Below are 20,414 nucleotides of genomic sequence, written 5' to 3'. Positions count from 1 at the left end.
CAGGCGGGGGTTCTACCACAGCGAGCCCCGTGTTGGATTGGATTTGCTTTCAGAGTTGGAGCCCTATATATAAAGCAGCCAAACCCCGTCCAGCTTCGTCCCGCGGCTGCTTGCCCGGATCCCCTCTCTTTTCCCTGGCACTTTGTCACGGGACACCCGGGAGGATGGACAAGAGCGGGGCGGCAGCCGACGACGTCGAGCGGGGCGACTACGAGCAGGAGCACGACAGGAGAGGTGCCTTCCTGCCCTGCGTACTGGGGTTATGTTATCCCCATGTTTCGGGAGATCCTATCAAGGGCCTCTGCGATTAGTTCTCGCGGATTCGTTGAACCCCTCATCTCTCTCTCTCTCTCTCGGCTCCTTGTTCGTTCCAGGGACGGTATGGACGGCGACGGCGCACATTGTGACGGCGGTGATCGGCTCCGGCGTTCTGGCGCTGGCCTGGAGTGTGGCGCAGCTGGGCTGGGTCGCGGGGCCCCTCGCGCTCGCCGGCTTCGCGTGCGTCACCTACTACACCTCCACCCTGCTCGCCAACGCCTACCGCGCGCCACACCCCGTCACCGGCGACAGGAACCGCACCTACATGGACGCCGTCAGATCCTACCTCAGTACGCGTCCCGCGCACCACCACCACCTCCCGTCATCTCGTCTCGTTTAACTGGAACGCATCGCCTAAACATGCATCGCATCGCATCGCAGGTCCCAGAGAGGTGCTCATGTGCGGGATCGCGCAGTACGTGAACCTGTGGGGCACCATGGTCGGCTACACCATCACTGCAACCATAAGCATGGCGTGAGTAACCAAATCCTATTTTCCTCCGAATCTCCGTACAGGCAGGGAAAAAGAAACACGATGTGCTGATTTTTGTTTCCCTTTTCTGCCGATCTGTTTATGTGCTGCAAAACAGCGCGATCAGGCAGTCCGACTGCTTCCACCGGAACGGCGCCGGCGCGCGCTGCGACGCGTCAGGGACCGTGCTCATGCTGGCGTTCAGCGTGGTCCAGGTGGTGCTGTCCCAGTTCCCTGGCCTGGAGCACATCACCTGGCTGTCCGTCGTCGCGGCGGTCATGTCGTTCGCCTACTCCTTCATCGGCCTCGGCCTCTCGGTGGGGCAGTGGGTGTCTCACGGTGGCGGCCTCGGGGGCAGGATCGCAGGTGCTACCGCGGCGTCCTCCACCAAGAAGCTCTGGAATGTGCTCCTTGCCCTGGGGAACATTGCCTTCGCTTACACCTTTGCGGAAGTGCTAATTGAGATCCAGGTATGCATGATTTTGCAGTAACTTCAAGTGGAAAATATGTTCAGATATTAGGCCAGGTAATAACAACGTACGTCCCTGTCAGTAAAGTGCCGTTCTGATCTGTTCTGATTTCCCCTAGGATACACTCAAGTCACCACCACCGGAGAACAAGACGATGAAGAAGGCAGCAATGTATGGGATTGGAGCCACCACCATCTTCTACATCTCTGTTGGCTGCGCTGGGTATGCTGCATTTGGTTCAAATGCTCCAGGCAACATCCTGACGGCAGGCGGGTTGGGTCCCTTCTGGCTGGTTGACATTGCCAACATGTGCCTCATTCTCCACCTGATCGGTGCATACCAGGTCAGCACATCTCACTTGATGTACACCTCACTAGAAGAATTTCAGTTGCCACATTCAGTCAGAGCTGAACTCTGTAGCTTATAAGCTAAAGCTAATATCTCAACGACGCAGGTATATGCTCAGCCTATCTTTGCTTCAGTTGAGAGGTGGGCAGCCTCCCGGTGGCCGGAAGCCAAGTTCATCAACAGCGCCTACACCGTCAGCATCCCCCTCATGCAGAGAGGATCGGTGACCGTTGCACCATACAAGCTTGTCCTAAGGACTGTTATAGTCACCGCGACGACTCTAGTGGCACTGATGATACCATTCTTCAACGCTGTGCTGGGGCTCCTCGGCGCATTCAGCTTCTGGCCGCTGACGGTTTACTTCCCCATAAGCATGCACATTGCCCAGGGCAAGATCACCAAGGGGACGAAGTGGTACCTTCTGCAGGCTTTGAGCATGATTTGTTTGATGATTTCAGTGGCGGTGGGAATAGGCTCTGTAACTGACATTGTCAGTAGCCTGAAGGTCTCTTCCAACCCTTTCAAACTGTAAGCTAAAGGTTATTGTAGTCGTGTACAATATGTAAAAATCTTCTCTAAGTCGAAGAAGAATGTAGGCATGCTCTGAGCTGATTGTGTGTGCTCTGTTTTCTCACACATATCAGTAGTGCAAATCGGCTGTAATAACCTCTTAGGTTGTTCATACTCTGAATAAATTGAAAAGGATGGCTAAGATGAAGCACAAAAAAGACTGGAAGTCAGAATTTCAGAGAGTATTGAATAATCAGTACTCCCTCCGTCAGGCTGTCACAATGTCCTGTTCTGCTCTGATAAAAATCGACCCTATGGTCTATGGATGTCTTGCCATCATTCTGTCACAAACAATTGCTAGCAATCTCTAGTCATACTTATGCACATGACATATCTACAGAAACTTTCGGAGTACAATACTAGTATGTACATAATCTATAGACAGGTATTGCAGAGGCTATACCTCCACATTATTTTACCAGCCTGGTAGTCGCTGTTCACAAGTCAGGCATTTTGACGACCTAATAAGCTTCCCCCATGATTTCCTACAGGGTGCTTAGAGGCCCTGATATTGTGATTATTACTAGTATATCCTACTAAGACAGCCTGTCGCTGTTACTTATCATTCTTGTTCTTTGCCCTCCTAGCTGTGGAACTAGGATCAATGTCAATGAGCATTTTCACGACTTCTCTCATTGTCGGCCGTTCTGATGGAAGCTGAGTGGTACACACAATAGCAATATTCAACGCCTTTATCATGTAATCTGATGCATCATTGTTTACTTTTGGATCAAGAACAGCTGCAGGGTTTTGCTTGGCCAAATGAAATGAAACCCAGGAGACAATGTCTGTTTCACCGTCAAATTGTTGATCAGTTGGGCTACGTCCAGTAAGCAACTCTAGCAGTACGACACCGAAGCTGTAAACATCGCTCTTCTCAGTCGCCTTTAGAGAATACGCAAGCTCTGCATATCAATTTAAGATGGCATGAGACTGATATCTTCATACTAATATTGTTGAGTTGCATGCATCTGATATTTCTATACTTATAGGAATAAATGGTAGTTATTGCAAGAATAGCATGGAACACATTACTTTTGAAATGGATATATTATTAATAACTGACACCAAAATCATTAAGAAAATTCAAAAACAACTAAGAGCCTTTCAGCCATCTTTATTTCACAAACAGCAATTAAAGTACCCAGCAATTTGTAAGACAAGTCAAAATGGATTCTAGAGCACGAGTTATACTGACAAAAAAACAGTAATCGTGCAGAGAAATGTTCAGTAACCACAACTGTGGAAAAATATAAATATGCAGGAGAATTTATTTGAGAACCTTACCAGGAGCCATGTAGCCATGCGTACCAGCGAAACAGCTAAGCGTCGAACCTTCCACCAATTTAGCAATACCGAAATCTGCAAGCTTAGCTTCATACTTCTCGTCCAGCAGAATATTGGTTGACTTTATGTCCCGATGAATTATGGCCGGGGAGCAATCATGGTGAAGGTACATGATGCCCTTTGCAACCCCAACAGCAATCCGGCACCTCTTATCCCAGTCAAGCTCCGGCTGCCCAGCTTTGAACTCACGGCGAATAGCATCATACAGATTGCCATTCACCACATACTCATAGACCAGAAAGTTTGATGCTCCAGTCAAAAATGCATTGAGTTTCAAAATGTTCCGATGGCGTATCTTCCCAAGGGTATTTATCTCAGCCTCCAAGAGTTTTGCATCATCACGCTTCCACAACTCCTTCACAGCCACAGTTCCCCTTCCCTTGCTCAATTCTAGCCTGTAAACTTTGCCAGTGCCTCCACAGCCAATCAAATTCTCTGCATCCAAGTTGCATATCTCCTCAGGATCAAGTTCTGGGGGTTGGAAGGTCTCAAGAACCCACTTCAAATCAGTGTCACTGCCACTCTCAATATCCCCTTTTCTGTTGAACTCTTCTAGCTTATAATTTTCATAGCTCAGACATGCCAAGCCAAACAGGAGAACAACTAAAGATATCACAGTTACCAGAACAAGAAGAAGCCGTCTCCTTGACAAGTTGTCACGGTTATCGGACCACTGGCAAGGTTTTAGATTAGTGATACTTTGTTTCCAGCCTTCTGAAGTGTCTGCAACACAAAGGCCAGCATTTTCAGAAAATGCATAATCTCCAGCTATCATCAAGAGTTGGGGAGGGACTGGTCCAGACAACTCATTGTGGGAGAAATCAATATCACTCAGCTTCAGTGACTGCAAACCTTCAGGAATGTCACCAGAGATCATGTTATGGGATATATTGAGTGAATTTAGAGTGACAAGGGAGGCCAGTGTGTCCGGAATGTCTCCAGTCAAAGAATTCTCTGCAAGATTCAGGTCAACCATGCTACTGCACATACCAATATCTGGCGGTATTGACCCTTCCAGTGCATTATGTTCCAAATGCAGGTAAGTCAGCTGCTTGAGACTTCCAATTTGTTTAGGTATTTGGCCAGAGAGTCTGTTGTTGGAAGCAACCAACTTCTGAAGCAGGGTAAGCCTCCCCAGCTCTACCGGAAGCTCACCAATGAAGTTGTTGTTCTGAACATACAGCTGGTTCAGAGTAACTGAAAAGCCTATATCAGAAGATAGGCCCCCAATAAATCCATTATCAGCAACATCAATTATCACAGCATTAGGCAATCCCCACAAGCCAGCAGGAATACTCCCACTGAATTGATTTTGACTTATTCTGAACCTCTGAAGTGTCTTGCAGGAAGAGTAAGAGCCGGGGAATTCACCTGAAAAGTTGTTGGTCAAAGCCAGTAAGAACTGAAGCTTGTTGTTTTGGCACAAGAATCTTGGAAATTCACCAGAAAAGAAATTCTCTGATATGTCGATTGTGTTGAGCGGCGAGAACCGACCCAGGTTGGCAGGGAACTTTCCTGAGAACTGATTTTCATAGGTTGAGAATGACTCAAGAAACTGCAGGTTCCCCAGCTCTTCAGGAAGTTCGCCAAAGAAGTTGTTGTGGTATATATGGAATATCCTCAGCTTCTTCAGGCCGCCAATCTCCTTAGGCAGCATGCCAGTCAGCTGATTCCGTGAAACATCAAATTCAGATAACAAGGTTAGAGTTGCAAGCTCTTGAGGAATTTCACCAGTCAAGTTGTTTTGGTAGAGCTCAATCTTCCATAGGTTCCTCAGTTTGGATATTGCCTTCGGGAATACACCAGTAATTTGATTGCGTGAGAAGTCCAATGTCCCGAGTGATACTAAATCAAAGACTGAAGCTGGTATCTCTCCCCTAAGATTGCATTGTCCCAGGAATAGCCATGTTAAGTTCTTCAGGTCTCCAATGCTTTCCGGAACATCACCTTCATCGAAGCTATTCTCTCCTAGACCTAATTCAGTCAGGCCTGATAATTTGCTGGCCCATGTTGGGAATGCCCCATTAAAATTATTGGTCGACAAGTCAAGAACTTGTAGGTTGACCAATGCTGAAAGATCAGGCAATTGGCCTGTTAAACTGTTCATTGACAGATTAAGAACCTGCAGATTTGAGCAATTGGCGAGCGCAGCAGGAATACTTCCTGAGATGGAGTTTGCCCCAAGCTCCAGATTGCGTAATTGTTCAAGAAGAGAAAATGAAGATGATATTGTGCCTGATAGTGAGATATTTGAGAGTGATATCCCAATGACATCACCAGAATTGCGGTCACATGTAACACCGTAAAATTGGCATGGTGAATGGGATTCATCCCAGTTGTGTAGGTAATTCTGTGGATCTTTCAGATAGCCTTTAATGTCCAAAAGTATATCTCTATCCAGAGGTAGGGATTTTGATATTCCGAAATTGCAGAGCACAAGAATTAACCAGAAATATATTTTAAAATATGAGGTGGACATTACACTCTTAGCAGCGTTTACCTGAAAATAAGGGATCCTGACATAAGTGCACTGGCATACTGGATTTGATGACAGTAATAATTACCTTGATATTTTACAAAAGTGTACAGTGTTTTACGTTGAAGAAACAAACAAATGAAAATGATATGCAGTTCACTTGTATCGCGGTGGCCATTGAAAGGAATTGATGGAAATTGAAGTGTGAAAAGATCAAAAAGATCCATTCTATTGAAAGCGATCCACTCAATGATCATGGGGACCAGGTAATAAAAACATAATCAATTAGATATTATTTTCATCTAAACTACCTGCTTCCCTCGTCACTAATTTGTGACTATGGTTTCTGAAACACTGTACTTTCAAATAGAACTAAGTTGTACACTGATTCTTCCTTTTCAGAAAGAGTTACTTGAGACGATCAAATTCATTGCTAACCATCAGCCTCATGCATAACTAGTCAGATATTTAGTAGATACTGTGATATACACGTCACCTTTCTCTGCTCCTCAGTTAGAAGATAGAACATAAGGTTAAGGTCTTGTATGTCAGTATGTGTCCTTAGATCATATCAGCAATGAACCAGCAAGGGGATGACTGACTGATCATATTCAGGATCAACACAAACGTACTTATCAGAGCAGTCTCTAGCATGTAAAGCCGCTGTCTAGTGGAACTTTTTGTAGCTCATGAGGATGATGTGCAAGTTCTGCACTTCCAATTATCTCTGTGGACCACACGTCCACATACAATGAACCGGTAAAGAAAATGTGAAATTACAGTCCACTATACGAACTGCAGGAGGTTATATGATGCATTAATTTTAACACTTTTGTCATTCATCCAGTTAACATGGCTAATCTAAGGTTCTGCACCAACATATCAATGTCATGAACCATAGAATTAAACATTGAGCCTCCATTTCCTACCGAAGACAAACTCAAAATCACAGCTTAGTAACCTACGCACATGTGAAATCAGTTCCAATACTACTGTATAATTTAGCCATGGAAACTAACTGAAGAACACTTGTTTCTATTCTCCAGTTCATTTTCTGACAAGATTTCCGAGCCTAGGCCTTGTTTAGTTCACCCCAAAAACCAAAATCTTTTCAAGATTTCCCGTCACATTGAATCTTACGGCACATGCATGGAGTATTAAATATAGACGAAAATAAAAAATAATTGAACAGTTTACCTGTAAATCACGAGATAAATTTTTTAAACCTAGTTACTTCATGATTGAATAATATTTGTCAAATAAAAACGAAAGTGCTACTGTTCCGGAACTAAACAAGGCCCTAGTAGTACTAGTCCCATAGAACACCGAAACTTACAGTTTAGCAAATGCTACTCTGACTGAATCAAGAAATGCACAAAGCTAAAGTACAATGGAGACTGCAGAATTGAAGACATCCAGTGCTGAACTGCTGATGAAGCAGATATCATACTTACAGACAAAAAAAAGACGGCAGAATCCCAAGCGTCCAGCAAATCTGAGTTGATCAGGGACACAGGCCAGGAACAGAGAAATGTTAGCGCACGGCCAGGTAGCTAGCAGGAAGGATGCAACCAGAGACAAGGCCGGACCAAGGCAAGCAGTGCTACCTGCGCTAGGCCAGTCTAGGTTCTAGAACACTCCTTAGCCTCTGCTGGAGACAAGGCCATGTGGGGCGGCGAGGACGGGTAGATATAGAGCTGGAGGGAGGGAGGGAGCGGGCGACCAGTGGAGCAGAGCAAGTAGTGGTGCGCAGCGTGGCGGGATCGGCGGGCCACGCGGGCGGGAGGCGCAGGCGCCTCTTGTCTCGCCACCGCCCGCGCCGCGCCCCGACCCGCCCGGCGCGTCTCGTGATTCGCATGCGGCGCGGAGGCGGGCGGGGGCGCAAGGCAACAAGGCGGATTTGACGAGACCGAGAGGGCAAAAAAAAACGTACGCACGCGCCGAGCACGCCGGAATCTTTTCCATTCTGTGGACGGCGTGCGCCACTTGGCCCCGCACCGGAAAGCGACGGCCGCGCTCGGCGACCTCGGCCGTGCGCCGGTGCCCGCACGCCCGCGGAAGCGGGATCGCGCGCGCGCGGGTACCAGTAGTCGAGTACCACCGGAACGCGGAGATTCATTCCGCTGGTTATTTCTCGATGTCGCCCCTCATTTTTCGCCGGCGTGCTATTATTACGGTATATACAGGGCAGGACGCACGCCTGGGGCGACGTCGGCGTGGGCGTGCGGAGAGATACTTTTTCAATCCAGCGGCTGCCTAGCTGTACGATATTTTCGACGCGTCCACTTGTTCTGGATGATGATGGTACACCGACGCCGCGACGCCCGTGGGTCTGGATCGGAGGATCTTGGTTGTCTCGTAGGTCGTGTCGTCTGCCTCATCTAATCTTCCAGAGCCGAATCCCGACATCCATATCCGTACGAGCTTGGGAGCGCATCTTTTTGGCTCTTTGGTTTGCACGAGCAGTTTTTTACGTGCCATACATAAATATTCGTGCTTGCCAAAATCATCATAATCCGCAAGTATGTGGCGGTCCGTGTTGTGGTTTCTCCCACAGCATAATCGGAAAAGCAATCACGTGACCGTCGTGCGGAGTGCGGACGACGCGACCATCTTCCTCTCCCACCGACCCTCTCCCGTCCAGGGCATGGCAGCGCGCGGCAGCTAGCTCGCACCCGGCCAGCAACGGTAAGCATATGACCTGCTAGCCAACTCGCCCGCCTGGCTAAGGGGAGTCATCGTCTTGCCGAGAGAGAGAGAGAGAGAGAGAGAGAGAGAGAGATAGTTATAGGAGAAGAGTCATGTGATCAAGCACCTTGAAGGGATGGGGGAAGAAGATGGCACATTTCTCTTTTATGGCCTAACTTCGTTCAAACAAAATAGACGACGGTCGCGCATTCTCCTATCGCAAATTAACTTCGTCGCAGACGATCCGATCGACTACGCGTGTACTTATCGCAGACGGTATGAAGCTCCAATATTTAGGTTTTACTAAGCGTGTACTTATATTTTACTGAACTCATACTTAACTAGTAATAACAATCAAAGCTCTAAGTGCAAAAGAAAAACTCATCTTACAAAAAACTAAATAGATGAGGTACATGAGTTCATATATATCGTTTTTTTTTTGACTGACACGCTTATGTATAGTTTCTAACTCAGCCACTGCACATGCCACTCTTTGGATATATAAAGTTATTATTTATCATCCACCTTTGCTAATAAAATATGGTCCATTTTAAAGCAGTGGCTATGTATGTGATTGACATAGTGGGAATGGCAGGGTCGCTTCGCAAATAGTGGTGAAAGTACCGAGCAAAGTTCGACAAAAGACAGCGAGAAGCATTCGACGCTGTTATAATTTATCTTTGGTGGAATATTTTTTTCTAGATCGGGTGATTAGAGCGGAATAGAACTTTTCAAAACAAATCGTTACAGCCAAGGCAAGTAGCCCTTTTATGCAAGGAGGACATACAACAATACTAATTGGCAACGAGATCTAATGCGAAGCAAGTTCAGATGTTTAGTTTTCCCCTTTTTGTTTTCCCTGTTTGGTTGTTTTCCAGGGGCCTCTTCGAGTTTTTTGTTTTCTTTTATTGAGTTTGAATTGGTTTTGGGGTAGACACTGCAGTGTGACGGCCCCCTCCCTTAGGCCCCGTTCGATTAGGGAAATCCTAGCCCAAAATCATTCCTGCAAACAAAATCTTACATAAAATTTAATAGAAATCCTAGACTGGAATTGTTCCTAGGGTGTTTATTGCTAAACGAATGGGGCTTTAATGATCTTTGTGATTCTTTGTCCTGATTTTTCTTTTGCTCGTCTAATAACAATCTAGCAAAACTCTTATCGCCTTTCTAAAAAACCTTATCCACGGAGAACATGAGGGTATTACCCAAAATGTATTCTCTCTAGAAGATTGGTAACTCCATCAGCTATGTAAACAACATAGTCACTTGTATTAAAGTTTAAGTATGCAACTAGTATTGAAGTTCAACTGTGCAGTGGTGGAACTAGGGGAGCTGCTAGGGGTCGTGCCCTCCCAAGAAAAAAGTGAAACTTTTTAATATCCTGATCAATTATACAGCACAAAAAATCTATCATTTCACCTATTTATTTATAATATTATGATTTTTCGTTATAAATACTAAATATATGTAAAGTATTGAAAACGATACTGAGACATTTTATATATATTTATCGCATTTATAAAGCGGCACCATATTGCTTGACCCTTCTTCCTTGTGCACAGCGTCGTACGCAGGTCGGACGGGGCAGTCGGATCGGATAGACGTTTCGTTTCATTTCTGCCGAGTAACATCAGGGTTCGAACATCAAGCCCAAGTGTCGATCGGGTGTTAACGACATGGTTGCAAGAAGAATTGGATCAATCATCGGATCTGACAGACAAGAACGTAGGACAAAAATTCCAGCCGATATTCGAGTCAAAGATCTGCTGATTCAGCCCCGTGAATGGCCTACTTGACGTAGCAAACGAACAAACCGAAAGCTGCTGGACCGGACCCAGTAGTACGGCCAAGGCCATCGAAACTTCTTTCGACCACGCACTCCGGCCGCTGCAAAACGATCTGTCAGATAAGCTCTTCTTCCTCTTGGTGCACACATGGCTCTAAAGAATTCAGAAGCAGAGAAGTGATTTGACATTTTTAGAATACGTACTGTCTACTCTACAGTGGTAGTACTTTTGTACACGACCAGAGAATACTGATTTGTATCTACATGTCTGATTGGATTGCGATGTTCTGTGCTGAACATGAGCCCCGTGAAGTGGTAGGAGCGACCGCTAGAGGGTTCCACCATTCACAGGAGCAGGCTATGAACAAAGCTGCAGTCAGCCAGTGACCCCCTGCAGGATTGAAAAGCACTAGCTGCCTTGGAGGTGCATCGCACTGCTATTAAACAACAAAGGATCAATAAACCGCCATTACATCAGCTCATGTCGCCAACAGTGCGACGATAAAAAGTGCTGATCTGTTCTTGAAGCAAACCTAAAATATTGCAGCAGTGAGGTGGACAGTCATGGAATTATCTCGATCCTGCCTATCAGTCTATGCATCAAGGACTAGGCAAAATGATCGGCAAGTGTTTCGGCTGTTGATGAATACTGTAGTAGCTTACAGAGAATCTGTCCATCTCTAGGTACATATAATCTGAACATATATTTTTCACGCGACAGTAATACTGACCAGAAAAAAAACCCTTTAGTTTTGTGAACCTAGCTATTACGGTACTGCTTCATGATTGCACTAGGTGTCGTGACTCGTGAGAACGTTGGCTCGTGCTCGACTGAGGCCTTGTTTAGATGTAAAAAGTTTTTGGATTTTGACACTGTAACATTTTCGTTTTTATTTGACAAACATTGTTTAATTATGGAGTAATTAGGCTTAAAAGATTTGTCTCGTGATTCACAGGTAAACTGTACAATTAGCTATTCTTTTTATCTATATTTAATACTTCATGCATGTGCCGCAAGATTCGATGTGACTGGAAATCTTGTAAAGTTTTGAGTTTTTGAGTGTATCTAAACAAGGCCTGAACTGACGGGGGAATCTAAGTCTCATGTTCTTGTCACAGACACGATCTCATAGCATGCAGCTAGCCTCTTTTGACCAGCACGCACAAGGGGGACTGATCGAGCAGACATCGGCTTTTGGTGGCGTTGCACATTGCTTGCCGCACCATGTTTGGGCTATCACCTGTCACTGCAGCCCACTACAAATTGTGTGAAGCCGAAGGGCTAGGAGCCTAGGACTAGGACAACGATGTTGTCTGTTGAGAAATCTTCTTGGCTTCTTCTTCATTCTTTAAGAACCGGCAAGCTGAAAGACGAGGTGTGTGTGGACACGGAGTGCAGGCGTGGTCAGATAGTGAGCATACAGTGTGCGCTCTACAACTCAGGCTCAGGCTCAGGCTCAGGCTCAGGCTCAGAGAAATGTACCTCGCCTTGTAGATGATCCTAATCATTTGCCGTGCAGTCAGCGTCTCAACAGCTACCGGAATATCGGATCATTCTGTGGGGATCTTCAGAGGTCCAACTCGCGATGATTCTGCGAGCACTTTAGCATGCAACAATTACAAAGGCAGGTGCTCGACGAAGCTGAGGAGTGGATCGCTGCGGGGTACTCGACTCTCCCACTATTGTTAGCAGCCGCGCTGGCAGTGGCGAACCTAGAGTAAAAAACTAAAAGAGATGCACATGGCTTTGTTGGTGTATATACATATGTTTTAGGGGATGTATATATGATGAAATTTTAATCAATTCTATTATTTTTACAATTTCTAGAGGGTGTCTTTGCAACCCCTTTTCATTGTGTAGCTTTGCCCCTACGCACAGGTACAGCACTGTATGGTTCCTTGCCTATTAGTTGCATCGTTGTTCGCCGTGTAGAGCGTTTAGATTCATCCACCTTAGTGGTCTTGTACTTTGTTTGCTTTGAGGCACCTCTCTTTCGGCTAGTTGTTAACTGTACTCTTAATGAAATATACGTAAAGTTGTATTCTAAAAAAAAAGATCAGTCTTCTCTTCCAAAACAAATAAAGGATGAAAGCTATGACCTATGGTTGTCTCTGGTCGAACTCCAGGCACGCCGGAGATGTGAGATAGGCAGCTAGCTACAGTATGTTTAGCTTGACTGCGACCTGCATTTCTTTGACAGCGTATATATGACTGTAATACTCCTAAGTTTTATATATATATATATATATATATATGAAAGAAAAATGGATTCTGAGTAATTTATCAGCGAAGGGAGAGGCGAACGGACAAACGAGAGTCTTTGGGCGGCAAGCCACAATGAATTGTTTTTAATAAAAACCGGGTGTAGGATTCGTGATTGAAACAAGTTAACATCCGGTCTCCGTATCCATGACGGCCACTGCTTAAATTATTGGTCCTGGTCCATAGATCCATCATCATGGACGATGGATATGTAACTCCATTCAGATTCCTATGATGATCCATTTCACGTCAATAATTTGGTCTCTGCCACTCACCCAATGCAAAGTGCCGTCGGGTCGATGAATTGGCCAAACACTTCCTTCCGGTGCCGTGTAGGATAGCTGGAGTAGGATCTAAAAAGCAAAAGTGCGCTAGCCCCGCGACGTCGCGAACGGGCAACAGTGCCAGATGAGACCTTGTATTCCGCTGTCAAGCCTGCTGCACACCTACGGTGCAGACAGGGAAATGACCCAGGAGTGGAGTGGAGGACCGACCTGCCCTGTCGCCGTTCGCCGTTGCTGCGCCCATGCCATGACCACGAGGCCACGCACGGCACGGCCCGCGAACGAAAGCATCGGCGCTTGGTCCTCCACTAGCATGGCACTAGGCCACTAGCACTAGCGGGCCTGCAGGCTGCAGCTGCAGCTGCACCGGGAGGGCGTGGCTCGCGCGATCAGTCGTCGTCCCCCTCCCGGTGCCGTTTTGCCGTTTGCCGTTGCGCGGCGATCCACTTCTTGTGCCTGTTGATGCCCTTTTCCACGGACCACGGGGCAGGGTGTCCATCTCTCGGCGGAATCTCTTCCGGTGCAGGTGGTATCCTCCTCCTCTCGCATCATTGGCGAAAAGACGAGCAGCAATCCGATGAGTCGACGTCACTGCGCCTGGTGTGCAATGTAATTAGGGTTAATGCATATCTCATCTTGTACTACCATGTTCGTCGACGGAGGACATGGACGTCCACGTGCTTACCACGTTTAGTGATATCGAAACAGCAACTTGACACAAACGACGTAGGGAGAAACGCTGACGCTTTGGATACGAATAAAATTGGCCGATGGCGAGCTATGATACCGAGCCGGAGACGTGCCAAAAAGGACGGGCCGTGGAAGGAAGGTTGGTGGACGGGAACCACGCCGGGAGCGGAGCGCTGGGCTGGGCTGCCGACGAACGCGTATTGATGATGCCCGGCGCGGGCTTCCGTCGCACCGCCGCCGGCTTCACCCTGCCACGCGAGTAGCCCACAAGGCCAAGGCGCATGCACGGGCCTAACATTCGAAGGATGGGCTGTCGGCCGCCCAAGCCTTACGAAAGAAGATGGGCTGCTATTTGTTCGTTTCTCACTGGGATACCTTAACTTTAAGTTCATGCGGTCTTTCATCAAAAGAGAAGAAAAGCGGCAAGAAATATTTGATAGGATGATGAATAATATTTCCTCCGTTTCAAAATATAAGTTGTTTTGACTCTTTTAATATATATCCATTTTATTACGTATCTACATATAACATATGTTTAGATACATAGCAAAGTTGACGTATAAAAAAATTAAAACTGACTTATAATTTAGAATAAAGGAGATAACATTTTTCTTGAACGTGCCATGGCACGGAATTCATGAAGGTTGTTGAATGTTTTTCCTCCTACTCTACAAACCACTGGCACTCTTATATGACAAGAAGAGACTTGACAAATTGACGCCCAGTATTTTTTTTACGATCGAGAAATTCACGCTAGTGAGGTGCTTGATTTCGTTCCAGACTGTAATCCAGGTCTGAATCTTTGAGTTTCTCATTTTTGTCAATTCAGCATCTCTCGAATTTAAGCTCCGCGACCTTGTTGTATTCCATGAGGCCAAGGTAAAGTGTATGACACTTGAAGCTTGAGCTTGTAAAGGAATGATTTGAGTTCGTTGGTTGCAACTTGCAAGTCATCTTACGGAGCGTCAACACGACAACATCAACACCTACGGTCACAACTCACGACATTCCAATACTTTGGGTGGCTCCGTGCTTATCAAGTGCTTCTATTTGGCAAATTGCATACATCAAAGTATAGCGTTTTGCCTATGGGCAACGAGACAGTGAGAGGAATGAGGTACTCAATCTTTCGCCAGGTGAAGATTATTACTTTCTACTGGTGGAGATTTGATACACATGATCCGGCTTCCAACTCAACCTTCCAATTGCAGCAACACTTCTACTATGGTAATCAACCATGCACTGTTTGGTTAACCTTGCCACGAGGGCTAATCTCTGTCCACCAGAGCACGGGCATTCAAGATACAAAATACTACAGAGCACGGGCAACGGGCATACTACTAGGACCGAGCAAAAGGCGATCCAAACAGGCAAGCAGCCAACCACTACTCGGCCATCGGTCGGGTGGGCACATTCGCACGACGGCACGAGCATGGGCTCTGCCTACTCCAGCTGCTGCTTGCTATTGCCTCGCACAGTCACAGGCCTTGCCTTGCCTCCCGGTGACCCGGTCTACGTGGAATGTCTGGGACACCTTAACTTTCGGCCCGGCCCGGATTACAGTCTGGAACAAAAATACTACTCCTATGCATGGCCGCCATTTTTGTTCTCTCTGCAAAAATCCGCTACATACAACTCGAGTTCGTTCTGTACTTACGTGACCAATAGGCAAGGTTGATCTCACTCGGGCACTTGCACCACCACCAGAGAGTCTCTCGCGTGCTCGCTTGCCGTGGAACCGAACCAATTCCTTTCTTTATCCCCTTCCCCCCCCCCCCCCCCCCCCCCGTCTCATTTCCGCTTTTCTGCGTGCCGAGGAGAGGAGAGGATGGAGACATGTGAGCCCCATCCGCATGCATGTGGTCTTCGGCTCGGGAAAAGGCCTTTCCCCCTTTCGCGTTTCTCCTTTCTAGGTCGCGCTAGCTATCATCACCATACCTGCTCCTCCTCCTCCTCCTCCTCCTCCTGATCTCGATCTACTACGCTTTACAATCATAGACCTCGCTAGATACACGCCCCCAATTATCTTTCCCACATATACAACTCCTACTGCAGTGCCAGGACATGCATATTGATATTGCCTTGCCTATCGTCTCTGCGTTTCTGAATTCTCCCTACGGTTTCCCCGTTTTCCATGCAGGTTCCATCCGGTCTAGGCTTTTCCCAGCACCTACACATATTTCTTCCGTGCACTGCATCTGCATACAGTCATTACAGATGGATCTCGCGCACTCTGTTTCTTTTTTCTGATGGACGATAATGCGGTCTACTAGGTGATTTGTTTTCTTCACCTTGGTTTGGCTTTATTCTGGAGTATACGTACTACTTCATGCTTTATTTGCGTCGATCCCTTTGTTTTCCTTGGGATGTGGCTTCAGTTGGGGCGCAGCGAGGGCACCGCTGCAGCATAAAGAAGGAGCATGAAGTCCAAACTAAGATATGCTTTCATAATTAACCTCATTTGCCTTCTTGGCCTTGCCCTCCGATCCATTTGCTTTAATTTGCCTCTCCAGCACTCAAGTTGGAATGCTTCTGATTTCTATAGCAGCGGTTCTAATCTAACCATATATATATAACGCACAGAATTATATGCATGTTCCGGCGATGAATTTTGTACGAATACAAAATGAGTAACACATACATATATAAGCATGACCCTTGTTGATGCTCTCTTCCATGACAGCTAGCCACTGGTGCAGAAGGCTCTCATCAAGGTTAACTAATGCATGCAGCCGCGCTTTATTAGTTGTCTCCCAGCTCACAAGTACCAGGCCCTAACTTTGGAAGCAAGCATTGGCGATTTTTAATACCCTCCTCTCTTTAGTTTAGATGGATGCTTGTTCAAGGGAGGGAGACAGGATGATTTGGGGATGAACTTGGTTTGTGAATATATAAGCACACAAGTGTCGAGGACTACCTGATAAAAGGGGCTAATTTATATGAGTATTTGCATGTAATCATCAGTTGCGGCTACTCATTTACCAGCACTGCCCAGCTAAAAAGGCCATGCATTAAATCACAAAAAAAAAGGTCAAGCATTATATACTTGTGAATACCATTCGGTTTCGTACTGTCATCGCATACTGTATACATATGAATACCTTTGCTGGATAGATTATACTACTGATTGATTGATGCAGGCTCGCTCTCAAATTGGTCAGCCTACTGACGATGACATTGACAGCAGCTTTTGGGTGGTTAATTAATTAGTTATCTTCGCTACTCTTTCCTAAGAGGATACTAGCGGCACCTAAGCAAGATTTTACTGCACGAATGATCACATAGGAATGTGCACCTGCAGGGATCCGAATCTTACACATAGGTGGTTAATTAGAATGTTATTCTTTTCGGAGCGGAGGAAGTAAAAATCAAAAAGGCCCATCAGTAGTTGAAGGACTAGTCACCTTCAAACGACAGACATACAAATTGAGAATAGCTCTGCGCTGCATCCACAGACATTTGGTATTGGCGTGTTGCTGGATTGGATGCTCCTTCTTTTTCGGCCACTGGTGACAGCCCACCCATAGCATTACCCATCACAGACAAACCAATTTTATAGCCTTATATTATCCTCAAATAAAGCGTTTGTCACATCATATTATCAAGAGATACCAAGTCTGTGTGTGACAGTTGCACGGATGATAATAACCGTTCCTTATAAATGAATCATATCCAAGTACGTACTAGTTAAATCCACAATGGGAAGAAAACGGCTTGTATATTCAGCCTCTCTTTCCCCTCTCTTCGCAAAAAGATGTTCTCATCAGTCTCTCTCTTTGTTTCTGTTTTACAAAGAATTCTCTTATGTTAAGTGTCTCAGTAATTTACACCAACCCAGTCAAAGCTAACGAACCAGTAAAAGGGTTCCCGTTTCTCCTAATAAAAAGGCTTCGGCTCTAACTCTGGCTCCTCATCTAGAGCACTTTTTCTGTTGAAGCTGAAACCATTTTATAAAATATTTGTCAAAAACGTTTTCAGTGGCAACTTTGTAATAATTTGTATTAAGTTTGTGAGGAGCTGAGGGAAACTATATTTGTGTGGCTCTGACTCTTCAATGCAAGGAGCAGGAGCCAGGAGAAGTCACAGCCATATAGCCCTGCTGATATGAAGGCAAAGTTGTGCTCGTAAAGATGTCGTGTCGTGTGGCTGCACATGATCATCCACTCGTCCACAGAGAGATATCTGTTGGTAGGGTGCCTTTGAGCCTCAGAAAATCAGATGGCCACGGGTACCTCCTCAAACCCCCCACAGCTTTCAAATGATAATAAGCGTCTTCCCCATCCACACCAACAGAAGTGAACTTCCATGAATTCTCTCCCTTGGAAGCAATGCAAAGAGAGTCACAGACTCACACACAGGCCCTTTAGCTGCTCTCACGCATCGGCTCACTGTCTGTCTACTAGTAATTATATCCCCATCAATCCTAATCATCGTAACAACTAACACACTTGCAGCACAGATACACCATACACATGCATGGCAAATTGACATGTGAAGGTCTTCTGGCTGTGCTGTGTGTGCCACTAGAGGTGAGGTGATAAATCCTGCACACGCAAGTTACCTGACGTGCACCCATGATGCCGCGCGCATCAGAGGCCGGCCGGATTGGTCCCCTGCACAAAGAAGGCACCTCCCTTCTTTCCACGAGCTGCTTTTCCCTGCGTCGTCGCCCCGCCGGCCGGCCATTCCACTCCTTTCGCTTTCGTTGCGCTTTGCCGTCAGCTCAATAGCTCATACAGCTACAGACTACTACACCGTCCCCTTCCTTACCTTTGATGAATCATTTCCTCCCTCCTCGGCTATACGGACACTAGTCTTTATAGGCGGATCATGTGGCCTGCTGCTACAGAGTGCGTGCATGGGAGTGGGGACGAGGACGACTGGGGAGCCGGCCAGCCACTCCTTCCTTGGAGCTCCATCTCCAACATGATTCTGGGATTATTTTTTGTATCAGTCTCGCAGCCTTGCCATCGCATCAACTGTTGAAGACGAGCGAGTGTGGCAGCCTTTCTCGCGGCACTCTTTTTGTTCCTCCGAGACTTTACTCTCTCTCTCTCCACATTGCCACCACCAGATCAGCTGAGATCTCACTTTCGACTCAGCCCAGTCACTGGCTTTAAGTAGAGGGGCAGCCGAGCTGGACCTCTCCTTGTAGGTTCCCCTTGGCATTTGGCGTTCACCACTGGCCTTTCGTGATCTCAGTCCCATCCCCATGAACACAGCCAAAGCATGCATAGAGTTATAGGCCGTCGATCGCTAGCTCATTCTTGTCTTCTTCGGTTCAGAGAGGAGGAGCTCAGGGTGCTAGTACTGAAGCCTCTCCGCTTCCAGAACCCCTGAAGGTATGTATGTGATATATAATCTGTTTTGTATGTCTGCAATAACAATGAACATAATTCTGAATCCTGGATGGGTGGTATCACAGGCTTTCACAACTCCTCTTTCTGATTTTCATTTTTTTTCTCTTTTCTGATGATGTTTTAGGGTGAATGCATGGTTCGAATGAGTTGGAACATGTGATCCATGATTCTTTGAGACTTCATAATTGATCCTAGAGTGGGCTAGTCATAGTTCCAGAAAGAAGTCAAGCATTCAGTCGCTTGCCCTGGAGAGGTTGGTCAACAAAGTGAGTGAATGTTACACGGCGTGCAGAGAGATCGACGACGCGACGCCTGATCGCAAATATACGAAGACGTGAGCGCCAAGATCGCTGAGACGACAGACATGAGCGGGATCGGGCAGAGGTCGTCGCGGCCATGGCCGGGGGACCCCGCGTCCACGCCGTCAGAGCCAGCCGCCGCGGTGGCCGCGGCCGCGGACGCGCGGGGCGAGGCGTCCACGCTCAGGGACTTCGGCACGTCCATGGACGCCATCTCCTTCGGGTTCGCGGCCACGGCCATCCTCATCTCGCTCTTCCTCCTCATGGCCATCTTCGAGCACCTCATCAAGCCCCGGGCCTTCCCGCCGGACTCCGCCGACGACGACGGCAGGCGTCCGCACGCTGCTGTCCGCCACCGGCATGGCCGCCGCTCGCCCGGCAAGCTCCGGGGGACGCCCATGGTAAGATCACCCAAGCAAGCTTGCCAATCAGGCAATCACCCGTTGTCGCGTACCACGCATTGCGGATTTGCGGTGCATGTTACTTGCTGGGAGGGACTGCGATACGATACCCACACCCACTGTCCCACTGGCACTGGGTGTAATCTTGGCATGCTTTGGCTCTTTCTGATGCGAAATTCCTGGCATGCTTTTTTTTTTTTCAGGTGGAGGCGGTGCTGCAGGCGGCGGACCTGTCGGTGCTGATGCCGGGGCAGCGGTACCCGACGTACCTGGCACAGCCGGCGCCGCTGCCGCCGTCGTGCCCCAGGGAAGGTGTGCATTGGCCGCCGCACGACCACCACAACTCCTACATGCCACCCTGATCTCATCCTCCACGGCCACGAGAGCATGTTTATTTTGACGCACACGGCACACACGCTGTGTCCACCGTGCTCGTTCACTGCGTTGTACTATAGTGGAGAAGAGGTTGTAAATGCAGGTGGTCGCGAATCCGATATGGACGTCCTGTCCTTGCTGCCTTCGTTCTGTTCTTGTCCGTATGCACTGTGCCACTGTCCTCTAGGATGCCGAATTCGCCAAAGTCCAGGCGCAACCGTCCAGGTTAACCGGCAATCAGGGCCGAGATTATGCAGCTGTTCCGTC

The 20,414-nt window shown here is 47.2% G+C and overlaps 3 protein-coding genes across 4 annotated transcripts; 2 read left to right on the top strand and 1 right to left on the bottom strand.

Moving 5' to 3' along the window:
• LOC8063126 (amino acid permease 8) lies at positions 87–2,322 on the top strand. The gene is made up of 6 exons (XM_002458811.2): positions 87–234; positions 375–608; positions 700–793; positions 909–1,260; positions 1,379–1,603; positions 1,715–2,322. Exons 1-6 carry the CDS (start codon positions 165–167, stop codon positions 2,138–2,140), a joined length of 1,401 nt encoding a protein of 466 aa, XP_002458856.1. The 5' UTR covers positions 87–164; the 3' UTR covers positions 2,141–2,322.
• On the bottom strand, positions 2,473–7,840 carry LOC8061009 (receptor protein-tyrosine kinase CEPR2). Of its 2 annotated transcripts, XM_021456874.1 has the most exons (4): positions 7,609–7,840; positions 7,456–7,496; positions 3,466–6,025; positions 2,473–3,083 (listed from the first exon to the last, which is right to left on the bottom strand). In XM_021456874.1, the coding sequence occupies exons 3-4, from the start codon at positions 6,002–6,004 to the stop codon at positions 2,734–2,736; spliced, it is 2,889 nt and encodes a 962-aa protein (XP_021312549.1). In that variant the 5' UTR covers positions 6,005–6,025; positions 7,456–7,496; positions 7,609–7,840; the 3' UTR covers positions 2,473–2,733. The 2 variants fall into 2 exon arrangements, with proteins under 2 accessions (XP_021312549.1, XP_002456732.1); XM_002456687.2 differs by having other exon boundaries at positions 7,456–7,840.
• LOC8063125 lies at positions 18,036–20,414 on the top strand. Its single transcript, XM_002458810.2, has 3 exons — positions 18,036–19,054; positions 19,197–19,772; positions 19,976–20,414. The coding sequence occupies exons 2-3, from the start codon at positions 19,437–19,439 to the stop codon at positions 20,132–20,134; spliced, it is 495 nt and encodes a 164-aa protein (XP_002458855.1). The 5' UTR covers positions 18,036–19,054; positions 19,197–19,436; the 3' UTR covers positions 20,135–20,414.

The sequence above is a fragment of the Sorghum bicolor genome, chromosome 3 (assembly GCF_000003195.3).
Source record: "Sorghum bicolor cultivar BTx623 chromosome 3, Sorghum_bicolor_NCBIv3, whole genome shotgun sequence".
Lineage (NCBI taxonomy): Eukaryota > Viridiplantae > Streptophyta > Magnoliopsida > Poales > Poaceae > Sorghum > Sorghum bicolor.
Note: the sequence above shows the minus strand (reverse complement) of the source record. Positions and strands in the feature narration are given on the sequence as shown.